The 16132-nt window shown below is 48.6% G+C and overlaps 1 protein-coding gene across 1 annotated transcript in view; it reads left to right on the forward strand.

The window, feature by feature from the left end:
- Nucleotides 1-3817: 3817 nt before the first annotated feature.
- LOC144111352 (cystathionine gamma-lyase-like) overlaps nucleotides 3818-16132 on the forward strand; it is a 28345-nt gene continuing 16030 nt past the window's right edge. The window contains exon 1 of the mRNA XM_077644624.1: nucleotides 3818-4179. Coding sequence (XP_077500750.1) covers nucleotides 4006-4179 — 174 coding nt within the window. The 5' untranslated portion in view covers nucleotides 3818-4005. The remainder of the gene's footprint in view (nucleotides 4180-16132) is intronic.

The following is a 16132-nucleotide window of genomic DNA, read 5'->3' on the forward strand; positions in this document are numbered from 1 at the left end:
CTCCTTCGAGTGTGGAGGGAGAGGGAACAGCGACGGTGGGGGGCCTTCGAGCTTCCCGCTTGGCCACCGCGATGTCCCTTTTGGTTTCCGAGTCCCTCTCCTCCTCGGACCCCGTTGAGCGTCTTTCATTTCATTTCTCCATTCTGCCTGCTGTCCTTTATTTCCGCTGCCCCAGCTCAGGTGCTTCAGTATCGATGGCAGATGCCGGGGCTAGCAAAAATCTTTTCCTTCCTTTTTACTATTATTTTTAATAAAACCACTACCACCACCACTCTCTCTCTCTCTCCAGAACTAGTAAAGAAAAGGTAATGCGTGCACCTGTTTACGGTGCACTCAGATACGAAATAGTTTTTATCTTCAGTTCTTCGCGTTGGAGAAAAACGCACTGACAAAGTGCTGCACATGATGTTACTATCGCTTACAACTACACTATCGCGTCATCGAATTCCCTCTTCCGGACGATAAAGCTTTCTTCTTTGGGTTCAGTATTTTTTCAGACGATTGTCATAAGACATTTCTGGAACTCAGAGCTTTAAGAGTGCCTATGCTGCTCCCTGTGTTTTTCGTAGCCAGCTCAGGTTTCAGGTCCCCAAATCCAATACCATATTTGGCCGAGCAAGTCGTTGTGCTTACATTCCTGAATATTTTAGTACACTTCCGGACAAAATGATCGCGGTTACTTCGTTGAGTGCATTACAGCACCTGTTAAGAACTTAGTTTCTCCCTATCTTCCTCGTAAGTTGTACGGAAATGACATCTTATGTTCATTATCACAGAGCCCACCACTACAGCCCCTCTTTCTCGTTTCATTCTTGCACTCCACATTTCTTTCTTTCCCTCACGGCGCGGCTCAGGTGTCCACCGAAAAGTGAGACAGTTACTACGTGTTTCCCTTCCTCGTACCCAACTTCATTTTTTTTTATTACATCCTACACTAGGTTGCACCAGAGTCTGGCCGAACTAAATCCCTACCCGCGGGTTGTTCGCGAATGATTTTGTGTACGACAGTTTGATGTAATTCCGGGAACGTCCTACAGGTGTGCTAACAAAACAACAGGAAGCATATCCGGGTTTGTTTTTGTTTTTTTATTCCAGCATGATGAAAGCATCCACCTGAGCATACTTTCTCGCCGTGAGAGCTCATTGCACCATGGAGCTCAATAGATGTCTGCCAAGAGAAGGACTATAGCGCAAAGCGAAATCTCACAGCAAGGGAAGACCCGCCGCGGTAGCTCAGTAGTTAGGGCGCTCGACTACTGATCCGGAGTTTCCGGGTTCGAACCCGACCGCGGCGGCTGCGTTTTTATGGAGGAAAAACGCTAAGGCGCCCGTGTGCTGTGCGATGTCAGTGCACGTTAAAGATCTCCAGGTGGTCGAAATTATTCCGGAGCCCTCCACTACGGCACCTCTTCTTCCTTTCTTCTTTCACTCCCTCCTTTATCCCTTCCCTTACGGCGCGGTTCAGGTGTCCAACGATATATGAGACAGATACTGCGCCATTTCCTTTCCCCTAAAACCAATTATTATTACCTCATTTACCCATTCCCTTACGCCGCGGTTGAGGTGTCCACGAGATGTGAGGCAACTACTGAGCCATTTCCTTTCCTCAAAAACCACTATGCGTGCAAGAAATGAGTATACCCTCGTCCCCATTCGTACATATATATTTATATATATATATATATATATATATATATATATATATATATATATATATATATATATATATAATTGGTTTTTGGGGGGAAAGGAAATGGCGCAGTATCTGTCTCATATACCGTTGGACACCTGAACCGCGCCGTAAGGAAAGGGTAAAGGAGGGAGTGAAAGAAGAAGGGAAGAGAGAGGTGCCGTAGTGGAGGGCTCCGGAATAATTTCGACCACCTGGGGATCTTTAACGTGCACTGACATCGCACAGCACACGGGCGCCTTAGCGTTTTTCCTCCATAAAAACGCAGCCGCCGCCATTCGTACATGCAGAAAAGCATTCAACGTCGTTAGAAGTAGCCTCCTATCAAGCAGCAAATGTGCTATCCACAACTTTCTGTCAGGTGAGGCACCTCTACTACATTTTCGCTGCGAATGGGGCAATAGACATACCGGCACTAAAGACTGGACAATCTTGGCTCCTTGTCTAATGTTTTAGGCAAAAACCTCAAGGTGCAGCAGATTTGCAGGTGGCAATGGTCCGCGTTCGAACCCCGGACCAGGACGAGTTTTTCTATTAATGCGAAGTTTCTGTGAAAGCTGCATAGCTTCCATTTGTAGCCGTTTGACAGAGCAATTACTTCCTTATTACAAATCTTGGCTCGTGTGTTCACACCAGAGTTTGTGGGTACATGGCTGCATTTTCTGCAACCTAAATTTATTGTTATGTTTGGAAATTTTTAGCAGACTTTGTGCTTACATCACTGTTTGTTATCAGTTCAAATTCTTGACTGGCTTATCGTCATCAGGCCGCAAGTATAAAGACATTAAACCTTAATGTGCGGCACCAGCTCTGAAAATAACATTTTTTAAACTCAAGGCATTAAGCATTTGCCGTCATTTACTCTGCGAGTGTGGCGTGGGTATTAAGTATCCTTACAGAATAGACGTTACCAAAGAGAACCAAATGGTACATTTAGTCCAAGCCACCCATCCTTGTTTATAGGCCGCAAAATTGACGTCGTAAAACATCGCCTTCAAGGGTGACGCGTCTAGTTCGATGTCATCAGCAGCGGGTATTCTGCAAACTGCAGCTGCAACCTGGCTGAAATATTAAACAGCCGCGCCTACAAAAGTGTTGCAAAAGCTTTGACGCAAAACCCAGATGTTCTTCCGCTCCTTGTCGCAACCGAATTACCCGGAATGCAACAGGGAAGAAAAAAAACTTGTGACAAGCATCAAGCAGCACGCGAGGAAAGGGAGAGGAGGATAGCGAGGACATAAAGAAAAAAATAAATTGACGCAAAACAAGGAAAGCAAGGCCCGCCGCGACAGGTGCGACCGTATCAGTCACTTTCGCCCGCCCAGACACTCGAGATTAGCGATAGGTGAGGTAAAAAAAAAAAAGGCGCTGCGCGCCAAAACACGTCGCGCGGACAATCCCCCGTCCCAGCAGGTATTTGCGCCAACGCTTAACTGTGACGAATAGGGTGCGCAAAGCGGCGTGTCTGGCGCCTTGCATCATAAAGTAAGACAGATTGAAATTCCACACGCGTCGCTCTTTTTTTATAGTTATTAGCATAAAGAAGGTAATTACTATGCAGCGGAGAAGATTCGAGCGTGAGGAGATCGCTTCCAAAGCAGCGTGGTCGGATCGTGCGCTCGGGAAAAAAAAATAGCCAACTTGTATAAAGTTCGTCGCCTCGTGTTAATTGCTTCTCTGCTCCATGGCTACAGAAAGCGCCCTATTTTACCGGGAAGGTGGGGGGGGGGGGGGGGGGGGCGGGGGCGATAAAAGAGAAATAAATAGAATGAAAGTAGAAAAGCAAAACGCGTGGAAACGTAGAACGAAGAGACGAAGAAGTGAGAGCAGAAAAAGAATAGTAAAAAGAGGGGGATATATTTTTTTTTTAAACAAGAGTAGATGAAAAAAAAAAAAGGAGAGGACGAAATGTCAGAGCCCAGTATGCTCGTACAATATGCAGTTGGCCATGAGAGAGAACGAGACGCCAGAAAGAAAAAAGAAAGACTCAGAACAGAGAGAGGAGAGCGCTCCATACGTGTCGCCCCCTTTCCACAGTATGCCCTTTCTCTTCGATGACGCGACTGCTCGCCCTTTCTCTCAGCTCCAATTTTCTTTTTTCACCCATCGCATCCGCCGGCGCTTCCCAGTCTACCCAGGGCAACGCAGTCGGCGCGACGGCAGGGAAGCAGTAGGGCAGACGCTCGCCGGGAATAGAGCACGACCGGCAGTTGCGAGAATCAGGGTGGAAGCGCATCCGCTCGCTTTGAACCAAAGCACGTGGTCAAAAGACGCGGAGAGAAGAAAGAAAAAAAGACGACGAAGAGACAAGCGCCATGGGAAGCAACAGCGGTTTCGACGACGACCGCCGGCTGGACTACGCCAAGCTAAACTTCGACACCAACGCCATCCATGCCGGTCAGGAGCCCGATCAATGGACATCCCGTGCCGTCGTGCCACCCATCTCGCTGGCAACCACGTTCATGCAACGGGCGCCGGCCGAGCCTTACGTAAGTCAACTGGGGTCGTTCCTTTCCATGTGCGCTATGCAACCAAAAGGAAAGTGAAAGGAAAGTTCGGAAGGAAAGTGAAGATGAGAGGTTAACAACGCAATCGTTTCCTGAACTCTGTGGAGTCAAATGAAATTTAAAAGTGAACAGAAGTTAATTGATGTTGTTGAGAAACATTGCTGGCAGTCGAAGCAGACCGCTTGCAGTTTCATCTTATGTTGTTGTGTGCAGCTGGGATACTCAACTCTGACGAAATGCACGTGGCGTGGGGAGCAATAGCTGACACATGAAAGCAAAGCGTGGGCTGTTGAGCTCTCCGCTAAAATGAGGGAGAGGGTTTGTGTGATTCATTCTGGCCAGCTGCTTGCTTGCCGCTTCCGTGTGCTGTTCGAGCGACTGCAGGATATCGTCCACGTTTCAAACTACGGATGCGCTGTAGCGTCTGCGCTAATAAAATCGCCGCGAAGACAAAGCGTTTCCTTTTCGACCCGCGCGCGTTTTGTCTTTTAAGAATATGTTGAAGCGGAATTAATAGCTGCTCCGAGAGTGGCGAGCGGAACGGCGGGAGAGGAGCACACTGACGTTAGTCGGGAGAGACTGAGCGCCGTAGCGTTGATTTTCAGCGACGCCGCTCAGCCACGCCGCGTAGGCAAGGGAACTGCCACGTGTCCTTTGCAAAACGGCGCGCCGTTCAAATGACGACACGCCCGCTTGTTTTCGGTCATTCAGGTATTGTGACATATAATGCTGATTTGTCAAATCGAAAATTGCTTTTGGGGAAAGGAAATGGCGCAGTATCTGTCTCACATCTAGGCGGACACCTCAACTGCGCCGTAAGGGAAGGGATGAAGGAGGGAGTGAGAGAAGACAGGAAGAGGCGCCGTAATGGAGGGCTCCGGAATAATTTCGACCACCTGGGGATCTTTAACGTGTACTGACATCGCACAGCACACGGGCGCCTTTCGATTTTCGCCTCCATCGAAATTTGTCCCAGATTAATTTTTTATCTATTTCCTGAGACGTCGTCAACCACCCGCCGCGCCCAGTTGAAAAACACGACAAAAAATTGCCTGTCATCACAACTAATTTTCTATAATGCTTTTACCCATAACTTGACGTAACAACATAATTTTGTGCAGTTACTACAAAAAGTACTGCACACTACAGAAAAGAACTATAGTACTGTATAAAATACTAAAAAAAACAAAAATCTGTCGTTACGAAAAAAAATATTTTGTAGTATTTTTAACACGGCTCTTTCGTTGTTTTTTTTTCGACTGGGCTCTGGCTGTGTGGTTACGATGTCCAGCTACTGAGCCAATTGTCGCGTCACCCAATCTCAGCTGAGGCAGCAGCAGAGCATAAAAGAGCATGCAAAGTATCTGGGGGCGTAGAATAGTGGTGCTTAAAAGGAGTGCGCACGCTAAGTTTCGATTCTTTTTGTAACTATGCGCAAGGCATTACTAAACATAACGACGAAATGCAAAACACTGGTGTTCTCTGCGATGTAGAAGCACGGCAGAGTTGCAGGCGGACCACTCCACTCCGGCGTCTCTCAAAGCCCATGCGCATGTCATATCATTCATTATTAGATGTCGACGCACCGCGTAGTTGCAGAACTGCGAAATAATTTCAGACACACGGTGTTCCTTTGTCGTGCCCCGACATCGCACAGCACACTAACGATGCCTGTGGTACTCTGAAAGAGCTGATTCGCCAACATGATTTGTATGTGCGATCCCGGCCGCGGCGGTCGAATTTCAATGGAGGCGAAATTCTAGAGTCCCGTGTGCTGTGCGATGTCAGTGCACGTTAAAGAACCACAGGTGGTCGAAATTTCCGGAGACCTTCACTACGGCGCTCCTCATAGCCTGAGTTGCTTTGGGACGTTAAAAGGGCCCCGAAACCCGATTTGTATGTGACATACAACAAAAATTCGGCCATATTCGGGTGTTAAAATCTTTTCTGGTATTAATAGTACGCCGATTAAGAAGGTTACAGATGTTCAGGGTTCTCTTGTGGGGAGGATTGCTACGGCTGGCTCATAACGGGAATGATTAGAGGTCACTATAAAAGGGCGTTTGTCCTGCAGTGAACTATTCGGCTAATGATGACAATATTACGAAAACACAGAGTTCATATTCCGAACTAAATAAACGCCAGCGAGAGGTGGTACAATGACCTCTACAGCTGTCTCTCCTGTCTGCGGGCAGGGCACTGTTATTTTTCATTTTTCTAGCCGTCTCTAATGCATGTCGAGCATGCTCGGGACAGCAGCAGGTGGCCGACCGCAAAGGACGCAAGCACAGTTGCCGCTGTTGTCATGGCGGCTTGTCACCCATCGTGAATCTATGAGAACGATAGTCCAAACCTATGAAAAAACTGGTCCCGTGCCCTTGACAACACTGCTTGAAGAAACCTAAACTCATTCACCTTTCTTTAATGTTTTTTTTTAGTCAAGCATGATCATACAAAATACAATCGTCCGGTCGATCGCTAACGCAACCTGACATCTCGAGCTCAGAGGAGTAGGGCATGCTCAAAAACGAGTTCAAGAGCGCAGGACCAACAGGAACAAGACGACATAATTTTTAAAAAAGAAAAACTGGTGGTAAAAAAATAATGACAAAGAAAAGAACACAAAGGAATAACCAAACGCGAAATCATTTAATGATTTCGGCGCCAATGTGCGGGATTGATAGTGTAAAAAAAGAAACGCGAAAGACGGTAGAACGAAGCATGCGGTTGTTATCGCGGTGAAGACATCGGTTTCGAGGCTAGCGACCTCATTTTCATTCCGACGGGTACGCGGTAGCCACTGGAAAATTTTAATCGCCACATGATACACGTGGTCGGGTGTGTTCCAAACGTAAGCAGAGCTATATATATATTGACATCCCTGCTACGCGTGCCCGCAACCGCTTCCTGCGGCGGAGTCGTCGACCGAAATCAAGTCTCGGGGCAAGGGTCCGGTATCATATCCTGCGTCGGCTCATGCGGTATAGTTTTGCCACGATAGGAAGGCGCTACTGCAGCCTTGTCGTCAACGAAGCAACGCCGGGACTGCGCGACACGATTCTTCCGTCTTGTCGAGGAGGGTATGCGCGCGTCACTGCACAGTTCTTGCAGAAAACGACGCCTTGGGGGAAGTTTCCTTCTGGGGTCTGATCTTGGCGGAGCACGGCCTCCGTGATAAGTAGTCTCAGTGGTTACAGCTCTCGGGGGCTGAGTACGGGCTGCCGCATTTCTATGGACGCGAAATGTAAAAAAAAAGTGTACCAAGATTTCGACGCGCGGGAGAACCCCAAATGGTCAGCTTTATCCGAGACACTCCAAATAGGCGCACCTCATAAGCCACAGTAGATACACCAGCACAAAAAAAAAATCCATACATGTATGTTTTGCGTGAGTACACAGGAAGTCAGATTCGTGAACTGCAGCTTAAAGATTCAGTGACTTTACACCCTGGCGTAAAAACAGCCTAGCCTAAATTTTTGATTTTGCACGATTCTAGTGTCCCCGCCGCGGTGGCTCAGTGGTTAGGGCGCTCGGCTACTGATCCGGAGTTCCCGGGTTCGAACCCGACCGCGGCGGCTGCGTTTTTATGGAGGAAAAACGCTAAGGCGCCCGTGTGCTGTGCGATGTCAGTGCACGTTAAAGATCCCCAGGTGGTCGAAATTATGCCGGAGCCCTCCACTACGGCACCTATTCTTCCTTTCTTCTATCACTCCCTCCTTTATCCCTTCCCTTACGGCGCGGTTCAGGTGTCCAAAGATATATGAGACAGATACTGCGCCATTTCCTTTCCCCCCCAAAAAAACAATTATTTATTTATCGAGGGCGCCATGTTGGAGTAACAGTAGCACGGTACAGCGGTGCGGTGCGCCCTTACATAGCCCGCTAGCCACCGCCCTTGCTGAATGGAAGGTATGCGAGTTGTGGTGCGTTGCGCTGGGTTCTGTGGAGGCGTAAGCAACTAATGGTATCATGCGCCACAGGCGAGTTTAAATATGGAAAAGAGAAGAGAAGTGCACGGTCTTTGTCATCGTCCAAAACACGGGAAGCTACGCAAGCACTGTGTCCTGTGCCCGTCCTGTGATGGTGTTCACGAAGGGGAAATGTCTACTTCGCTCCGCGACAATTCACTATAGTGGGATACACCTCAAGAAAGAGACGGCTTTTCCGCGTCAAAGGACCCCCTTCCAGACAATCGGCTCAGCCGATTCTCATGAGCCTGCTAGCGTGACTATGCAGGGAGCGGCGGAACAATGCAGGAAGGGGACTGTTCCCGATCATCTGCCGCTCCCTGCACTATCACACTAGCAGGCTCACTAGAATCGGCTGAGCCGATTGTCTGGAAGGGGGTCCTTTGACGTGGAAAAGCCGCTTGGTTCTCGAGTTGTATCCGACAATACGCAGGCTACTTAGAGAAAGGTGCCGTGACGCCTTTCGTTAGTTGTGATAACCGTTACAACGCGGGTAGGCGCGTGGCTGCAGTCGCAGAGAAGAAGGTCTCGACCCGTGTGCAGCCATAAAGTTTACATCACGGGGTATAGATATGCATGCTGTACGTGTCGGCGTGATAAGCATTGCAATTAGGGCTCGTGTTGGGTGCATAAAGCAGCCACGTGACTTTACTTTCGCGACAGCTACTGAACGAGGGACGGTCTCCGGATAAAATGGGGCACGGTATTTCTCAACCAGTAACCCCCGCCACGTAATGCCCAAAGACTGCGTTGTCCACGCGCAAATTCATGTACCTTGCCTTTCGCCTCACGAGAAGCTTTTAACCATATAGAGAGAGTCTTCTGAGTCCCTTTTGCTCACTCGCTTAAATTTCGAGCTTGGACAATGCAGTTTGTTCGGGCAGGGCGAGCGCCTGTTCACAAGGGACAATAGGAGATCATGACAATAAGTTGTCGCTGAGTCGGCATGCGCGGCTCACGCCAGAAAGACGACAATAAAAGCTTGCAGCCCGACGCAACGAACTCATGAAGTGTGCATTCGAACGGCAGGTTCTCAAGCTGCAATTACTGGTGGTTTAATCCGACCGTAATTTTACCGCCAGTCCCTTACTTCGAAAGGTTATGCAGTAGCTTCTGAAACGCGCAGAACGCTGCGTTGTTAAAGTCGCGTTTTTCCTTTTTTCTCATTGCGTTCACGTCATCAGCGGCACTCAACCCGTTTATCAGCTGACGTAGGCCGAAGTGAAAAGAGGAAAAAACACTCGACTGGTGAGGTTAAATGATAACCGCAGAAACACGTGGAACAATTTTTTAACAGGTGCAATAGAAAAGTCGCTCTTGCTGTTTTTTTTTTTTTGCAAAGGACAGACAGCAGCGACTGCACGATATATGTCAACGTCAGCGAAAGCAAAGCGCGCTTGAGAATGAGGCAATCTCCGGTGGACCTTGCTATATTAAATCCCCGCTCGGTGTGATGCCTGCTTTTGAGAACTGCTTACTTCTTTATTATTTTACCCGCCGCGGTGGCTCAGCGGTTAGGGCGCTCGGCTACAGATCCGGAGTTCCCGGGTTCGAACCCGACCGCGGTGGCTGCGTTTTTATGGAGGAAAAACGCTAAGGCGCCCATGTGCTGTGCGATGTGAGTGCACGGTAAAGATCCCTAGGTGGTCGAAATTATTCCGGAGCCCTCCACTGCGGCACCTCATTATTCCTTTCTTCTTTCACTCCCTCCTTTATCCCTTCCCTTACGGCGCGGTTCAGGTGTCCGCCGATATGTGAGACAGATACTGTGCCATTTCCTTTACACATAAAAACCAATTATTATTATTATTTTTTTTTTTCATCGCCCTCTACTTTCTTCTCACATTTTTTTCTTTTCCAACGGTAGTGGTGTAGCGTATCTGGAGTAAACAACTTTGTATGTCGTAATCAAGATCTCCCGTTTATCCACGAACTGATAATCTTACTTGGAGGGTCATGCGGGTCGCAGAGCGGGTGTTGACAGAAGTGCCTCATCCGTGATCATCTGATCCAGACAAGCTTGAGAATCCATTGGTGTTCTTGCGTTTGTATGTGTGTGTGTGGGGGGGGGGGGGGGGGGGGAGGGGGGGCGATATTGCTATTGCTATCAACTGTTTGCCCCTAGAGAAGGGAAGAAGTCTTGGAAAAAAAATACAGGCGCCAACTTCGAGACAAAGACACGAGAAGACAGGACAACGGTCCGTTTCTTTTTTCCTTTTTTTTGTCATGTAGACGCAGGCATGACATCGCTGCCGCATTAACATGCTGTTCGCAGTGTCCTCCCTTTTACGCGCAGCGCAGTCCGCCCACAGTCGAGTGTCGTAGAGCGCGCGGTGCGATGTCGTAGGTTTTTTTTTTTTTACGCCACGGCAGCCAACTCGGATATGAACCCGCCGCGGTGGCTCAGTGGTTAGGGCGTTCGACTACTGATCTTGTTGCATCTGGGTTGCAAGCCCCAAGGGTAGCGTTGGCCTGGCGGCCTGGGGCAAAGCAGGAAACATCCGAAGGTCCCGGCAAAGGATGAGTCGACTGGCAACAGAACAACTTGTTTATTCTGGCATCGCAAAAGAGCAGCCGGTCAGGGCGACCACGTTACTCGAAGGAAGGAATCGAAGGCTCCCGTTGGCGTCCGGGGCAGCTCGCTTTATACCCACGGAGTCGAGGGCAAGAGGGAACGGCTTGGGAAGAGTCATCCGATACGGCGACGCTTGAACATGTTCAGGCGTGACGGGCGCGTCCGCCAGGCCGGCGCCGGTCAGACCTCCTCGCCTCCCAGTTGAGGAGCTCCTCTCCCCGGCTGCCGCGCTTTGACAAGCGTGGGCAAAACATGCACACACACACACACGCACGCACGACGACACGTGGCACTGAAACATGCCTGGACGCGCTTGGCGGGAGGCGTTGCGGCCGCGATGAACGAAGCCGCGGCGTCCGTTGCATCCGCGCCGGCTATACCGCGCGTCGTAGGTAGGCGAGACGTAACAATCTGGAGTTCCCGGGTTCGAACCCGACCGCGGCGGCTGCGTTTTTATGGAGGAAAAACGCTAAGGCGCCCGTGTGCTGTGCGATGTCAGTGAACGTTAAAGATCCCCAGGTGGTCGAAATTATTCCGGAGCCCTCCACTACGGCACCTCCTTCTTCCTTTCCTCTTTCACTCCCTCCCTTATCCCTTCTCTTACGGCGCGGTTCAGGTGTCCAAGGATATATGAGACAGATTCTGCGCCATTTCCTTTCCCCAAAAAACCAATTATTATTATTATTATATGAAGAGCAAATGCGTCGCAGTAAACCTGGTCGTAAATTAAAAAGCAAGCGGCTCTCTGCATCCTGCCTCGCTAAAACATATTTGCCTGTCAGTGGGCCTGGGTCTTTGGGACACGCCACTTTCCGCAGCTTTTTGACTTCTACAGAGAGTTTGTAGGCTCCAAACACACATTCACCGTTCTATGGTGGCAGCTTGCCTGCAGGCAAACACGCTTTATCGTTTACGTGAAACGCGTAGTTAATAAAAGCGTTCTACCATGTCTTTACCGTACGCCGCTATTAAAGATGGAAGTTGAGCTAGTTGGTGCTGAGTAAGCGTTTGCGACATATCCGTTGTGCTTTTTTCGTGTTAGTTACAATGTCGCGAACCGTACACCGCTACTGCCAGCAACCAGCCGCGCATGCACAGGCGTCGGCTACCGGCAGCAGCATGCAGTACCGCTATGCTAAAACTCTCCGATACTTTTTCGTATACCGCTATAAGCTCGTCACCGTATTTCATATTCTCAACTGGGCGTTGTCAATAGGGCGACAAATGATGTGTTGCTGCTGCCTTGCACAATACTGTCTCGGCTTGCAAAATACACGTACTTAATTCCATTTGCCTGTCATCGAACCCGTAATTGGTTTGTGTGAAAAGCCAACGACAAAAGTGCTGCGGTGGTTTCTGCAGGCTATGCCTACAAGTTATGTGGCATTGTTATACAGGGACATCTGCAATGTACCAGCGTCGCACTTCATAAATCAAATTTTGTCGACATTCTTCGATTCTCCGCGCGGCCTTACAACTCACAGTGGAGGTATGCATACAGGGCATGAGGTTCCGTATGCATTGGTCTTGTCCCACAATGTACACCACGGCCTTAAATTACGGCCACAAACACATATACCTGGGGTTGGTTTTTTATGTTGTTTCTAATAAATCCGCTTCGAGTTGACAACAGCTCGATCAGCTTCCGCAAAAGCTTCTGCATGCGCACTTCCATGTGACGCAAATGCGCATGCGCTGCATTGGTGCAGCCTGCGCCTTGCCTTACCCGCAGGTCACTGCAGGGTTATAATTCGAGCGGACACTGTTGCACGAAATTCCTTCTTTGAGGCATGTGTCGCGCATGCAGAACTCGTCGTTTCGAGCTACGGAATCGGCCTATATTCGCTTTAAGGGCGATAATATGGCCATCTGGTGGCGGCATCGGTTTTATTTTTTCCTCCTAGCCTTTTTCTCTTTCCAATGGGTGTGCTAATTTACTGCCACATCTGGGAACACGAAAATAGGGGGACAAGCTTATGACGTTGTGAACCACTCAACGTCTCTCAAGTCTTAGAGAGCGAGCGAGCCATGAGGTATATACGTCGCAGTGCGGGTAGTCACTTATATGCAAGGAGCGCAATAGCTCACCGCCTACGCGTGCAATAATGTGCGCCGACGCATGGCACGCCTACAAAGGGCGGAAAAGAAACTGAACTGCCTTTCCTTCCTTCTAGTTATCTCTCTCCCTCCTACTTAACGAGCGGCCGGTGCTCACGCGACAGTGTTTGCGCGAAGGCAAACTCGGTAAAGTGAAGAATTAAGAAAGAAAACGATGTCTTGTGCCGCCGCAGACGGAGGGTATCTTGCCCACGCAGTCGGCAACGCACGCTGCCGAGTCGCAAGATAGCTGCGGGGTAATGGAGGGACTGTAATTAGACTCCGAGACGTCGTCCTCGCTCGTGTCTTTTTTTCTGCCTGTTGTTTTGTGTGCACAGCAGGTGGATGGGGCACGAGGTCTGTGCTGCGGCGGTATATAACACCCCGACAAACCAAAGAATAATAATAATAATAAAAGTGCATGAAAAGGATCTGGAGACATAGCGTAGCGATGCTTAAAAGGAGTGCGGACATCAAGTTTTGGTTCTGTTTGTAATGACGCGCAGGACATTAGTGAATATAAATCGACTCGTGATATTCGCTTGCACCCCGTAAACTATTTAGAGCCGAAATCTTCCTCTCGCTTTGTTCCGGTTTCTACAGCCAAACAGCGACAATGGCGTCAACGTTTAGTTCAGGTCACACAGGGCTCAAAAAAAAACTGAGATACTGTAGCTGCTTCATTCACTGCAGGCTAGCGCAACAGTTGTAATGAATTAAAGCGACGAGGCTATTCTATACGCCCCGTGTAACCTGATCTTTGACGCCAGACCGGTTTCGTATGACTACTGATCCGGAGTTCCCGGGTTCGAACCCGACCGCGGCGGCTGCGTTTTTATGGAGGAAAAACGCTAAGGCGCCCGTGTGCTGTGCGATGTCAGTGCACGTTAAAGATCCCCAGGTGGTCGAAATTATTCCGGAGCCCTCCACTACGGCACCTCCTTCTTCCTTTCTTCTTTCACTCCCTCCCTTATCCCTTCCCTTACGGCGCGGTTCAGGTGTCCAACGATATATGAGACAGATACTGCGCCATTTCCTTTCCCCCCAAAACCAATTATTATTAATTATGTTGAAACCGAGGCACGAGAGAAGAAATTCAACTTTAAGTTATTTGTCGCGCCAAGGCGAATTCCACGCGATGATTCATGGGTACTAATATCTCACGCGCCATTTCAATCTAGAGAACACGCAAACTAGAAATTTGGTGTCTACACAACGCTAACTCTGCGAAGGTCCTCTAAACTGAACTAATCACGCGCACAACCTGGACATATTACTTATTGTGTAAATAGTTTGTACATATTACTTCTCCCCCTGTCCTCTATTCCTGTCCCCTCACCTCTTTCATTTCATTTCTCCATTCTGCCTGCTGTCCTTTATTTCCGCTGCCCCAGCTCAGGTGCTTCAGTATCGATGGCAGATGCCGGGGCTAGCAAAAATCTTTTCCTTCCTTTTTACTATTATTTTTAATAAACCCACTACCACCGAAGGTGCCTCCGTATGCATCAAGGTGCGTGACAATGTGCATGACTGATTTATTCTCGGCAGCACTGAGCCCGAAGGGCAAGTCTAAGGGTGAGGGACGTCGAGGTAACGGCCCTAGCCCTTACATTGACCCTTTTCTATAATGTCTATAGATTTTCTATAGACAAATTCTATAGACTAGTCTATAGGCAATACAAACCCTATAGACAGTCTATAGACGATCTATAGATTTATGGACCCCAGGTGGTCGAAATTTCCGGAGCCCTACACTACGGCGTCCCTCATAGCCTGAGTCGCTTTGGGACGTTAAACCCCCCTAAACTAAACCAAACCAACTTTTAGTAGACTTTTGTCTATAGACAGTCTATAAACAGTGAATAGGCAGAATTAAATATCCATAGGAAGGCAATAGTCTATAAGAAGTCTATAGAGAGTCTATAGGGCATTTTTGTAACGTAGGGTTCGTGTGCGCGCTGGCAAAACGCATATACAAAGGTCGACCTTTGTATGACTTCCAAGGATTTTTTGTTTTTTTCGCTCGCCCTATTTCGTTCTTCTGCGCAGCTCTGTGGCGTGATTTTCCTCGCAGAGTTTAAGCAAGGAAATCGATCACATCTTAAGTTTTAAAAAATGCACGGTGTGGTGGATGTCAAGCTTGATCGATGCTTGCGGTAAGGAGACCGCGCTATACACGGGGCACAACTGACGTCAATTTCCGCGGGTGTTTACTGTGGTCTGTCTGCGGAGCCAGACAGCAGCTGTTCAGTGGTGAAATCAATCGTGCACGACCTCGTCACATTCTTTACCCTGAGGTTAGCGTGACTGTCGATCGATCGAAAGCACGTTCGCTCTGGTTAAAACCGGCGACCACAGCCTGCCTTTATCGCGCAGAAAAACCCAGCTCATTTCAAACGCGTTTACTACCTACACATTATCACGGCGTTTTCAAATAGCTTTGCTCCGAAGTTAGAAAACGCCCCCCCCCCCCCCTTTTCTTCCCTCCTCCTTTCTTTTTTTTTTTTCTCGGCAAGATCCCAGTCATCCTCAGTCCGCTCTGAACGACATTTTTCTACCTCCCTGTTCATTTATTACCAGCATCACTCCCCGACTGTTGGAAAGTTTTCACCAGGGCAATCCTGTTTACGTTCATTTCCGCTGTAGCCAACAGAAATTGAAGTGTTAACGTTTATTACTATGCGCCTCTCACTATCTGGGTGTGGCTTTTGAACTTGTGTTATTCGCTAACGCGATCGATTCTTCCAGTCGTTCACATTACGCCCAATTACAGATAAGAGCGGCAGTCTATAGGTTGACCGCTATATCCGCCTCCTCATCGATGTCCCCTGCTGCTTCGTATAGTTCTTGAGCGGATATCTTTTTAATAAATACATTAACCTAAATGATAAAACATCATGCATGCATTGAAAGTTCTGCGATTGTCTTTTTCTGGACTCCTTGATATGTGCAGAAACACTATCTTAGGCTGACCAGGAAGGCTTTGTTTCTTAGTTTTCAGGTTCCTTGACTAGCTGTCAAGTTAATCCAGAGGAGTGCCCGTCAAGCACCACAGTGAATAGGCGATGCTGTTCGTATAGCTTGTAAACGGCTATACTGTTGCAAGGTGACCAGGCTAAAAACGAGACATGATAGATACGAACACCTATTACGCACCGCGCCACTGCCGGATTTGTCGCCTCCTCTTCCGCAATAATATAAAAAGTATGTATAATGTCTCCAAATTCATTGCTGCATTTCGTTTGCTCCTCAAAATAAATACGGGAATGAACTGAAGGAGCATGCGCCGGCGAAA

This window comes from Amblyomma americanum, chromosome 11 (assembly GCF_052857255.1).
Source record: "Amblyomma americanum isolate KBUSLIRL-KWMA chromosome 11, ASM5285725v1, whole genome shotgun sequence".
NCBI classification, from domain to species: domain Eukaryota; kingdom Metazoa; phylum Arthropoda; class Arachnida; order Ixodida; family Ixodidae; genus Amblyomma; species Amblyomma americanum.